The sequence below is a fragment of the Notolabrus celidotus genome, chromosome 15 (assembly GCF_009762535.1).
Source record: "Notolabrus celidotus isolate fNotCel1 chromosome 15, fNotCel1.pri, whole genome shotgun sequence".
Classification (NCBI taxonomy): domain Eukaryota; kingdom Metazoa; phylum Chordata; class Actinopteri; order Labriformes; family Labridae; genus Notolabrus; species Notolabrus celidotus.
The window spans coordinates 23074768-23087600 of record NC_048286.1 but is presented as its reverse complement, the minus strand read 5'-3'; the positions used below and the strand labels follow the sequence as shown (position 1 = coordinate 23087600).

The following is a 12833-nucleotide window of genomic DNA, read 5'->3' as shown; positions in this document are numbered from 1 at the left end:
CTAAATAGGGACATGACTGACGTGACTCCCGGTCGGGAACACATAGCTATTGGCTCGGAGGCTCACCATAGACTGTATAAAATATGGACGTAGTATCCGTGACGTCACCCATCTGTTCCTGAGAGCTGTTTTGAAGCAAATCGACGGCAGCAGCCATATTGGTAATGCGGAACTCAACAAGGCAGAGTGTGACGTAGTGTGAGTCTCTTAGCCAATGGCTGTGTGTTCCCGACCGGGAGTCACGTCAGTCATGTCCTTATTTGGGCAAAACTCATAATCTTAATATCTTCTGAACCATCACGTTAGAAAAAAATTCACCCCCCGTACAGTGTGTGCCATTAGAGAGATTAGCGTTGTAGGGCCAAGCCGTTTTTTGAACCAGGCTGTAAACATGTTTATTAATGCTGCAAAGATCGTCTTTTTCCCATTCATATCTATGTGGTTTCCGGTGTTTCTGCAGCCAGCCTCTAGCGGATTTTCGATGTATTGCAGTTTATATCACTTCCGCATTGGCTTCATCGTTTGAGACCGGAGTTTGCCGCTTGAGGCTCACACTACGTCACACTCTGCCTGGTTGAGTTCCGCATTTCCAATATGGCTGCCGCCGTCGATTTGCTTCAAAACAGCACTCAGGAACAGATGGGTGACGTCACGGATACTACGTCCATATTTTATACAGTCTATGGATTAAAGTCGGAATTCTGAGATTAAAGTCAGAATTTTGACTTTTTTCTCAGAATAATAATTAAAAAATATATTTTTGACCTTAATTTTTTTTTTTTCAGTGGCCCCAATCCTCTTCCGTAAATATCATTATAAAAAAAATTATTTTGTGTTTCACCATAAAAAAAGGTGAATGTTATAATACGTCTTTAAAAGGCGGATGTGCTGTGCTTAGTAAATGCCCTGCCTACAATTTCAAATGTTTGAAAAAAGATGAACGTAGCAGCGACAGCCTCCACCAGCAGCAGCAGCAGCAGGCGTTACAGCACTTCCCATAATGCACTCCCCGATCATCAGCGGGAAACCAAAATGGCGAACGTGTTAGGGGAAAATGAACCGTTTGTTATTTTCTGAGAAACGACCGAGCCCCGCGAGCTTTCTCGACACACCTTTGAGATAAATCAATCAATCGAAGGAGCGGGATTACAGGAGACAACCATATCCTCTATTTTTTATCGTGTGTGTCATTTGTAGAAGCGGAGGTGACCGAATGAGGTATTGTTGTCATCATGTTTTCCTCCTGTGGGGGGGTGTGGGTCCGACGGTCAGCGACCTATCCGGGGTTAACGGCTTTACATGTGGATTACTCAGGCTAACAACTGGGCCTGGCTGGTGGCTGCATCCTGCTCAATACTGTGACCTCGCCACGTTATCTTAAAAGTGCGCCTTTTCTCTGCAGCAGCTAATATGGAGCAGGCTCAGTCAGTGTCTGAACAAAGGGAAGCCTAGGTTGACGGGCAGGGGGATAAAAAAAAGAAAAAATACACTGTAAAACCACAATCTGTAACTTTGCATGAATTAATCAAGTCTGCAGCTAGACAGCAGATCATACAAATATAAAGTGATGGCATTGTGTATATTTAACTGCCAGCACATTAAAGTGTGTAAAATGAAAATCTAAATGTTAAACTCTAAGTTTGATTTTCGTTTTAAACTATTAGAAAAGAAATCAACATTTCCCTGTAGCTATTCTAATGACTGCAAGGCTGTAGTTAATTACCAATTAGCACTAATTATGGGCACAATCACCTGTTGTTTGACTCCAGTGGAGTGGAAATGGCATGTGTTTCTTTTTCAGCCCCTGTTTTAAATCTTTATACAATCCATACAAAGTATCCTTGTATTCAACATGACTTGTTGTTCTATATTTTAATGACTCTGATGATTAGGAGAAAAGCTGATTTTTTTTATTTTTTTTTATTTTTTACTTCCCAGCCCAAAGTTCATGTACTTTTGTGGAGTGAACTTCTACACTCTAATGTTGTTTTTATTTTGTTTTTAATTTGTTTATGATTCATGTTCCTTTAACAGTTATGACATTTGCACAGACTGTATGGCCTTTTAAAATGCACATGTCCTTAGAGGCATTGTAAAGCACTTTGTAACATTGTTTTTGAAAAGTGCTCTATAAATGAAGATTATTATTATTATAAATCACCGTGCTTACTCTTCTTACTCTTCTCCTTTCCTCCCTGTTTTTCAGAGACTCAGGGGTCATAGACCACTTGTCTGTTCATCACAGAGGCCATCCCCAGCGGCAGCAGCAGCAGGCCGTGTCACTGTCCCCCACCAGCCTCTCTGTGAGGGGAGAGTATGGAGAGGACGGCATGTCTGACAGGTTTACAGAAGGACAGGATGTCTTGGCTCGGTGGTCAGACGGCTTGTTCTACCTGGGGACAATCACAAAGGTTGGTTTGAAACGAACAATCATTTGTTTGAGTTGCTTTCTATCTGAGTTCCACCACAAAGTAAACCAGATTCAAATGGAATCCTGAAATTCTGCATCCTTGTTAGGACTTCTGGGATGTTAAAGCTGCACATTGGATTTGCGGGGCCTTCTTCGGGTGTAGAAATTTAAGCCCTTTTTGGAGGATGCAAAGTCGTCCCTCCACCATTTTTTAATTCCAGGATGTTTCATGAATCCTTGAGCTTATAGTTTACAGCTTGCATCCAATCTTTTTAGGATGGACTGGATTTAGGCTTTAAAAAACACTCATGTTGAGGAAAGTATTAACTTTTTTTTTTCTTCCCTCCTTTAGATAGATCCGGACAAGCAGAGATGCTTCGTTGTTTTTGAGGATCGGTCAAAGTCTTGGGTTCTCTGGAAGGATATTCAGACTGGTAAGATCTGAAAACTTAAGAATATATGTATTTGTGAAATATTTGTTCCCTATTTTAGAGTGAAAAGGCAGAGATTAATCATTTACAAGTAAACTTAAAAATTACTGCTGTTAATTATCACCTGTCAGCATATGAAATTTAGATTCTTCTGTTTAATATATATTTGTTTGAATTGTATTTTGCTTTCCACTCCCTTGTCTGTCCTCTTCTGTCTTATCTCCCTTGTCCTGATGCTGGCAGTTAACTGTCCCCAGTGTCTGGCATTAAAAAAGCACCAGTGACAGTGCGTATGCTGCATCCCCTCAGTGTTGTAGTGCTGATGTTAAGAGGTTACCAGCAGTTAAAATTGTTGATTTTTGCTGACCTCCAGTGGAGGTGACGAATAAATGTATCTGCAACGTTTCAGTACACCAGCATCACTATCTGGTGTGGTTAATGGTTCAATAAACAAACATACAAGGCATCAGAATATTTTTTTCAGGATGTTTAATTACCCAAAGGAATCATGTATCATTATTGTATTGTGTGTGAGCAGCCTCCGTTTTGTTCAGCTGCATTTATTCCGATTTCCTCTGGATTGAAAAAAATCAGCTGACTATTAAGTCTGCCAAACATCACCTGATCCAGAATATTCTCTGCACCCACCATGTCTTAATCTGGAGTGAGAAATTGTTCTGGTTTGCAATTCAAGAGAAGGTTAAAACTAGAAATCCTAGGGAAAAATAGACACTATTTTCTATTTATTGTGCACTTTAAATGCGCCATGTGGCCACAAAGTGACAGAGTTAGAATCGACAACAGCTATGCTTCTTGGGATTTCATCTGTTGCACAAATTCCATGTGGGTTTATAAATCCTGTTTAAATAACAGTACACATTTAAAATGATAGTCCTGATCAGTAGGTATAATCCACAAACTTCATGTTGAACTATATCGGTTAAATCTACCAAATCTACCTACTGTTAAACACTATTCAAAGTCTGGCTGGCCATAACCCTTTCTGGCCTTGCATGTGTGAAGGTTACAAGTTGAGATAACACACCTTGACTTCTTTGTCTTTTCAGGGGATGAAGATGATGAAGACGACGAAGACGACGACATTGTTTGCTCCATATGCCAGGACGAAACCTCAGAGGAACCCAACGAGATAGTCATTTGTGACAAATGCGGACAAGGTACTGCTCATTGTGTCTGATATTCTCAAACATCGCATTGAACCAAGTGTTGCTCCTAAAATTTTTCTTTCTAATTCAATCTTTAGAGAGGGGGTCTTGATTTTTAAGGCTATATATTGTTCCTCTGATAACCTTTTAGTAGCTTTGCATGACTTACAGCTCAAGATTCTTTAATTATCTACGGCGTGTGTCTTTGAAACCCCTCATTTCAGCCTCGGTCTGAAATGCTTCATTATAGCCTGCTTTACTTTTGCCATTCAACAAAGTTGTGTTTCTCTTTTTAAAATGACAAAATACCTCTTTTATTGAGACTCGCTAACTGGTGATGTCACTATTTGAGCAAATCTTGTGTTGATCTCATGTGACTTTATGAACAAACCATTCAGGGCAGGTTGCAGCTTCATCAAGGGATTACTCACGCACATCTTTACCTCGCTATTTGAAACATTGCCCACGTTTAGTTTTGATATCCAACATTTTAACTTAATATTTGTATTACAACATTACGGAAATCACAATACCACCTTTTTAAGGCTTCTGTCTCTTGTCATCGGGTCATTAGCCCCACTTCTAAGAACAGTCCAGTGGATGGAGGCTTCATGTAAATGTGTTTGTCTTTTAGGCTACCATCAGCTGTGCCACACCCCCATCATCGATGCCTCTGTCATTGACTCAGACGACAAGTGGCTCTGCTCGGAGTGTGAGATGACTTCTATGTCTAAGGTACGGTAGAGTATAATAACAAAAATCTGTCTGTTTGTTGTTTGATTTTTGGTATTCATATGATATAAGTCTTTTGTTTGACTCATGGTTTTCTCAAATTTGAAATTAGAGACTTCACATGGTTCACTACAGGATATCCCTTAGAGTAGATGATGTTAATGTAAGTCTCCAGCTTTTTTTTTTAAGATTAAACCAACATTTTGTCTGTGTGTGCTTCACAGAGGGGGAGCTCACACAGGAGGGGAGCGTCTGCTAAAGGCTACCTACAGCATGGGCAGCATCAGCAGCACATGGGGCTTCACTTGTCCTTCCCCTATGCTCTGGAGGACCTGGTGTGGGACGAGGGACACAAGACCAACGACCAGCAGTGCTACTGCTACTGTGGAGGTCCGGGAGAGTGAGTAAAACATTTCATTGACCAGGCTTCCCCATCCCTGTAAACACGCATGACTATGTCTAGAATCACATTTTTGCCCACACATTGTCTGGTGTCACTAACTACCCTCTGTTTCTCTATTCTTGTAGCTGGTACTTGAAGATGCTGCAGTGTGAAAGGTGTCAGCAGTGGTTCCATGAGGCCTGTCTTCATTGCTTGCAGATGCCCATGCTCTATGGGGATAGGTAGTGATACTATGTGTATATGTTTCATTAGAATGAAATGATACCATGTTTAATAATACAATGTCAGTCGAAAAGTCTCCTCACGCTAACTTTTGGAAACAATACGTCCCAAACTGAATATATTCCCAAGTTAAAAACTTAAAAGATATTTTGTGTTTGCTTTGATTTTAGGTTTTATCTGTTTGTGTGTTCTGTTTGTAACGGTGGACCAGAGTACCTCAGCCGACTGCCTCTCAACTGGTGAGTGAATATTAAAATGTTCAACTTTGACATGAAAAGCGAAAACGAAATGCATGAACATGTGATGTCCCACCTTTTACAAAGCAGTGGTATTTCTAATCCAAATCTCACAGACCTAAAAATTAAACTCTGTCTGATGTGTAACTTTTTTTTGTGTGAATCACAATTCTAGCATCTCCTCTTTTCATGGTGTTTGTTTCATTCCATACTCAATAAGGTAATTTAACACTGAAATGTTTTAGGGATGATGTCACACACTTGAGTCTGTACAACCTGAGTGTGATCCATAAGAAGAAGTACTTTGACTCTGAGATGGATCTGATGACGTACATCAATGACAACTGGGAGCTGCTGCAGCTTGGGGAGGTAAGGGCTGTAAATACTCACATGTGTTTATTCACTAACGTTGATCTTTAATGCACCACTACCAGCTGTAGATACTTTTATGTATTAGGGAAAGTTTTATACTCAGCATGAAGACACACATTGTATTGGGACCCAAGTGCACATAGCATGGGTAGCTTACACATCTACACAAACCACATATACAGGTTTTGGAGCAACACATGCTGCCATCCATACAATGCCCTTTCAGTGAAGACCTTGCCACTTTCTGCAAGAAAGAAAGAAAGAAACCAGTTCTGCGTTTATTACAAAGGCATGGCTCCATAGTAGAAGGGTGTGGGGGCTTAACTGGCCTCTCTGCAATGCCGACTTCTCACCCATTAAAACATTTGGCGATTATTAAAATGAAAAATCAAACAAAGGAGACAGAGTTGCTCCTCAAGTACAGCAGAGACCAGTGAGCCACATTGTTGGCCTGTTGTGGATGTTTCATTTTTTCTACATTATACCAGGTTGCTGAATTGGGTTTTGAACCATGTGGTGTTGATTTTCTCAATCCTTCTTCTTTTCTCTTCATGCGCCCTGTTTTTCCTGTTTGGTGATGTCCCTTCCCCCCGTGTCTGCAGCTCGCCAACACTCCTAGGTCTGAGCGATATGAATGTGTTCTGGAGGCATTAAACAACAACAGCAGCATGTAAGTTGCTCCTCCACTAGTTTGTGTTTCACCATATTTCGTTTTCTTAACTGACTCTGACTCCACTCGCTGCCTCTTCCAGGTTCATGTCAGGGAAGGAGGTAAAGAAGAAGAAGCACCTGTTTGGGCTGAGAATCCGTTTCCCTCCTGTCCCCCCCAACTCTGCGGAGCCGACCAGAAGAGTGATGGAGAGGGCTTCACATGAGATCACTATCAAGGGATGCAAGTCCAATAAGGGGCTGGCTGGCGTAAGGTAGGCTGGAAATGTGGTTTAGTTGTTATTTTGTGTCGATTGATATTAAAAAATATTTTGAAAGAATAATGGAACTAACAAAAATAGACGGGTTTCGATTTGTCCTGCATGTAGGGGTGGGCAATCTGGCAAAAACAATAACATCACAATTTTTAATGGGGGCATCATCAATTTTACCACCATTCTTTTTCATTTTTACTTTCAAGACTAATTTAAAAGTTACTGACCAGTACAAACAAACTAATTATCCTTAAAAAAAAAAAAAAAGTCCTCAAAGGAAAAAGAATAATGCAACATTTAAACCCAAGTACCTTTTTCAACAGATTAAATCTGTGTGTGCAATTTAGCCAACTTGTGCCAAGTATACTTGATATTAATCAAAAAATTTGGCAGGGATAAGACTTAAATTACACTCAGTCTCAGCACTCTTGTTCAAGAACAGTTGGATTATCAAGCTAGCATATCAGACTATTGTCATCACTTTGTTTCTGTGGTAGCACCCGGTATGTAATTGTTGATTTCAATAATTTTGTACCGTTCACTTGTTCTTCCATATTTTAGCTTTTGCTTGGAGGTATGGGGCAAAAATTTTATATATATATATATATATATATATATATATATATATATATATATATATATATATATATATATATATATATATATATATATATATATATATATATGACTAATATTAACCCTTTCGTATGTGTTACAGAAAAGAGCAATTAGACTTATAAATAAGGTGAATATCAGAGAACATTCTAACAGTTTATCAGCTCCTATTTGTTGAAATTTAAAGATCTAGTTAACTGTAAAACATTATTATTTATGTTTAAAGCCAGAAACAGATTATTACCTGAAAACTTACAGAAGTTGTTTGTGTTTACATCTCATGAGGAGGCTCATAGACGGAAATTTAAATTCAAAAGACCACACGCGCACTACATTAAAGCAAATGTGTGTTTAAGTTTGTGGAGTTAAACTTTGGAATTCTCTAGATGATGATATAAAACACTGCTCTAATATTTTACAGTTTAAAAGAATGTTAAAAGGTAAAGTAATGGGGAACTAAAAACTCATCCAGTAAATCTGTATTTGATTGTTTCAGTGTTTATTGTTACATTTGATTTTTGGTGAAAAGAGAAGGTAATTACCAACGGCTTAGCCGTCTGGTGTAGTGGTAGATTATGTTGTGATTAAGGGGAGGGGCAGGTTTTTCTTCTTCCTGCTCCTGTTTGTTCATGGACAGTGTATGCTCTATTTTGTGAAGATGTACATCAAATATGTTGTGTTGTCAAACACTGAAGTAAGCAAATACAATTCCTATGAATGAATGAACACTTTTGAGTAAGATTTAAAGCAACATCGTTCTCATGATATTCTCAAAGATAGAATACATGGAGCCTGCTGCCCTACTTATGAGCGGATACACCATTCATCACAAAGTACTGAAAACTCTCAGGAAAACCTTTTGAAATGTAGTGTTGTCATACCCAGCTTAATAATGCAGTGAATTCAGAGACTGAGCAATCTGCACCAGAGTGTCCGTTTGAGCACAGAACTCCAACAGATGACAGAATGGGCCGATACAATGATCTCTCTACATTTTTAGATTTGGACATGTTCTAATCCTTCACAAATCTAACATCATTCTATCCCTCACTCCTGTCTGCACTGTGTCATTTGTTTCATAATGTGTGGCGGCTTTCCTTCTATTCTTACACATCCTATTAATAACTCATTATTCTTGAAGCTGTTTTGACATGCTGTTATTGTTGCTTTAGAGCTTGCAGTACTTTCACCAACGGCACAGAGAAGAAGAAGAAGAAGAAAAAGAGGAAGCAAGAAGCATGTTCTCTGGCCAAACCCCAACGCTCCAGTGAACTCTTATCCCAGGTGTGTGAGTGTTAATGTGTGTATGTGTGTACATCCTGGTGTGTAACTTATGGGGCGTGAGCTTGTTGTGTACACCATTGTTGAGAAGTCTAATACACATCATTTTTTTTACTTTTCCTTAGCAGAGGATATTTAGAAACTGGCAGACTAAATGGAAACCTACTTTGAAATTCTAACATAATTTATTTCTTTTTTTAAGGAAATGAGAAGAAAACCTCCACCACTGGAGCCCCACACATTGGATCAGTTAACCCCTATCAAGTAAGTGTGTGAGAATAGGGCAGAAATCTTTCCCTCAGTAACTCTTGACTATCCTATTCTGTTGAGATGAAGCAACTTTATTGTATCTTTTGTATGAATGGACTGATTATTTTAACATCTATGCTCTTTGTTTCATCCTTTTCTTTTTCATTCAACACTCCCACTGACACCAGGACTGAGCGGTCTCTGCTGTCCTCAGATGTGGAATCTCTAGAAGCCCTGAGCACCACAGAAACTACCTCAACTAGCATTTCAAGACAGTCCAGGTATACCTGCTTGTAATTGCACATTTAGCCCTCTGTCGGATTTGTGGACAAAGGTCTATTTCTGTCTGTTTTTCAAGTCTTTCGAAACAAAAGACTGTGTGCATTGATTTTTCTCAAACATTCATGGTCCACAACTGATGTGTAATCTCCTGACTTTTCCTCTTGTCTCACCATGAGGTTAAAATTTGAGTCTGTGTGTTGAATATAGGGATGGGACAAGATTTCAAATGCTTGAATATTCGTGCACTTATTAAAAATTGAAGACTTAGAGCTAGGGTTGGTTGTCACTGAAAACTAGCATGAATTTGAATGTAGCATTTCCTCATGAGTCCGTCTAATCCCGGAACTCCTCCAACATTCGACCCCAACTCGCATGCACGAGCACTGCTGATTCCTGCCATATAATCGTGACTGATTCAAAACCGGTCCTCAGCACATTGTTTATGTTCTGCACTACGTCAATTCATGTCTCACTCAGGGGTGAGAAAACACCAAAACATTATCATAGTAAAAGTTAAAAACACAAACAAACATGAAATGTACGCGCAGGAGGCGGGCAGAACAGCAGGACAGGATTTGACTTGTTTCATAATTTGGCTCCTGATGGCAGGGATTGGTTGGTGTTTACCCAGGTTTACTCCGGCTGTAGATAGCGGTTCTTTTCTAAGAACACATTATGTATTGATTGCCATCGGGACATAAAGATAACTTTTACCAGTATAAAACAAAGTGTATCTAAATCTGACTACCACCCCAGTGTAATGTGAATATTATCTCATTCTTAAAGTACAATTTTTCAGAATTTTCACCAGTGACTGGTTGTAATATGGTATTTTGCCAGACAGTGGCTAAAGAGTGTCTTGGAGCTGTTTGCTAACCGCATAAGTAGCCAACAGGAGAAGATGAATGCTAATTGCATTAAATAGTGAAAGAAGAAGTCTTAACTCCTGTCTTTACAATTATCTCAGTCATTGAGTCAAAAACATGTTTTCATTTCCTCTTTTCTCCTCCTCAAGCCTCTGTAGCTCCAGCAAGACGCGCACTACAGCCAGCACTATGCCTGTTTCAGCCCCACCCTTAAAAAGGAAACGAGGGCGGCCACGGCGGACCCCCCAGCCCCCTAACCCAGAGATACCCCCACCCACCCACGCAGACCCAGACCCATCAGCGACAGAAGTGCTGAGCCCACTCCCAGGGCTTCACTCTTCAGACATAGTGCATGGCATGGACCCTAACAGTCAGCTCTCCCACCTCAAGAGCTCCATCAGCAGCTACTTCGGGGCAGCAGGGCGGCTGGCATGCGGGGAGAAGTACAAAGTCCTTGCTAGACGGGTCACCCTTGATGGCAAGGTGCAGTACCTGGTGGAGTGGGAAGGTGTCACTGCCTCCTGAACTCATCGTCGTCAACATCACTTCTAACTTCTAACCAGCAGCTACAGGAAGTTAACAGCTGTGCTAAGGACATATGTACACAGCATGCATTCAAAGCATTGATATCCTTTGTTTAGTGTAGGCAGGAGGAAGTTTTGCCTGATAAGCTCACTGTAAAGCCTTCTGGGTCAGTGCAGTTGATGGTGATCATATAGCATTTATTAATGTCTATTTTTTTTTCATTATGCTTAAAGATTAGAATTCATTTATACAGATGAGGCCACTGTCATTATTTCTGTCTGCTTTTTACTTTGTGTCTGCTTTGAATGTTTACAGTGTTTTCATTTTTCAAAGGTAAATAATTGATCGCTGCAATGCACCTGAAGGCTTTCATTGACTTGTTATTGTGCTTTATTTTAAATCCGGTGATGTGCTTTTTCATTTTCAGACCTTTTAAGTAAGAAACCGTTTGTTTTTTGACTGAATGTAGATGGTCAGGCATTACATGTTGGTGTCACTGTGGGTGGATAGGAAGGAGGATACATTTATTTTATCTCATGCATTTAGCAGTTACACATTTTCTGGGTAACATTCATTCTTTTTATTATGAAAAACTTCGTCCTTTACAACCATGTCCCCTCCTTCTCTAGTCCCATCTTTGAGTACCTCTTGTTGCCTCTGCAGACATATCCATCAGTTGTGTTTTGATAAGCGTGCTCATTTGTGAGCAGCTCAGGTGAGACTGAAAACAAGAGATGTGCTGCTGCAAATGTTTTATATAGAATTGTACTACATTTATAATAACTTTTTGTTTTTACTTCTTTCTCATATGCCTTTTTCTTTTCAGCAGGGCAGATGGCTTTGATTTTTCTTTTAGTAAAATATGGACTGCACCCATCTACAATCCTATGAGGCCTTCATATCATTTCAAACATAATTTGGGCTTTTTCAAAACATAGCAGCATTTCCATCAAGTTTTAAGTTTGTATTTCCTGTTCCATATTGGTAATAATTCTGTTTAAACTTAAATGGGGTTTTACATAAAATACCCTCTCCATATGGAGTGATATTTCATACATTTTCAGAAGCGCAAACCCAAGGGGAATATGTCCAACCATTTTGATTTGAAATTGGTAAAAGACTAACATTGAGATCTTTAAGGACCTATTAAGTTTTTATTTTTTCTGATAGTATACCATAAAATAAAGTGTTGATATGAATGTTATATACCCATTCATGTACTGAGTTCTCAGAATTGTTTTTGCTTTTTTGCTGCCTATGCAAGTAAATCCAGGATAATGTTCAGTTATATAAATTGACCATATTGCTTTATAGAGGGGACGCCTAGTGTTATGTGATGATTTAACTCAATTGTATTTTCTTTTTTTTCTTTTTACATGTAATGGGCCCAAAAACAAAATGTCAACATGAAGATGCACTTGGACCTTTGCTTTTACCATCATGTAGTCTACACACTCAGGATATGCCCGAAAGCTTCACTGTATTATAGAGGCCAGCATTTGCAGCTTGACAGGAAGTTTGGATTTAAGTTATTCTTTCAGTATTGTTGGTCAGTATTTTTGTCCTATGCTGCATTTTCCATGTTGCTTTTGCCCATATGTATGCATGTTTTTCTATGAGCAAAACTAAATTGTGGTCCATCTTTACTGCCTCACTTTAACAACCACTGGAAAACCAATATGCTGTCTGTAACTACAAGAGGTAAATATTCAGTTTGTCTGGCTCTGTGTCAGATTGTGTTCAAATGGACACACCTTTTTGACATTGATACCTCTTTAGTGAATGGATGTAGTCATTGCATTTGAAGCTTCTCACCTCTGTTCAGCCAGTTTAAGTACATGTTGCTAACACTGGCTGCTGACAGGCCTCTGTATCCAAAGAGCATTCATGGAACGTCTGCTTTTTCTTTGAGATTCTTCTTATTACATTTTTATACACCATGATATAGGTTGACGTGTTACTTATGAACCTGTTTAGTAAAAAGATAAATAAAAGCCGATATTTTGAACTGTTAAACGATGTCATCAATACATGTTCTCGAAAATCAGCGGCAACCGTTGAAAATATTACAGTAGGGGTGTCAACATACGGCCCGCAGGCCAAAATGGCCCGCCAGAGGT

General features: G+C 39.4%; 1 protein-coding gene across 2 annotated transcripts; it reads left to right on the top strand.

Annotated features, from left to right (window-relative positions):
* The first annotated feature begins 959 nt into the window (after positions 1-959).
* Positions 960-12729, top strand: mtf2 (metal response element binding transcription factor 2). Of its 2 annotated transcripts, none has more exons than XM_034703211.1 (15): positions 960-1218; positions 2207-2411; positions 2763-2844; positions 3909-4019; positions 4642-4742; positions 4964-5139; positions 5268-5363; positions 5535-5603; positions 5846-5969; positions 6575-6642; positions 6725-6895; positions 8683-8794; positions 8994-9055; positions 9229-9321; positions 10338-12729. In XM_034703211.1, the coding sequence occupies exons 1-15, from the start codon at positions 1214-1216 to the stop codon at positions 10711-10713; spliced, it is 1851 nt and encodes a 616-aa protein (XP_034559102.1). In that variant the 5' UTR covers positions 960-1213; the 3' UTR covers positions 10714-12729. The 2 variants fall into 2 exon arrangements, with proteins under 2 accessions (XP_034559102.1, XP_034559101.1); XM_034703210.1 differs by lacking the exon at positions 960-1218 and adding an exon at positions 1781-1892.
* The last annotated feature ends 104 nt before the right edge of the window (positions 12730-12833 follow it).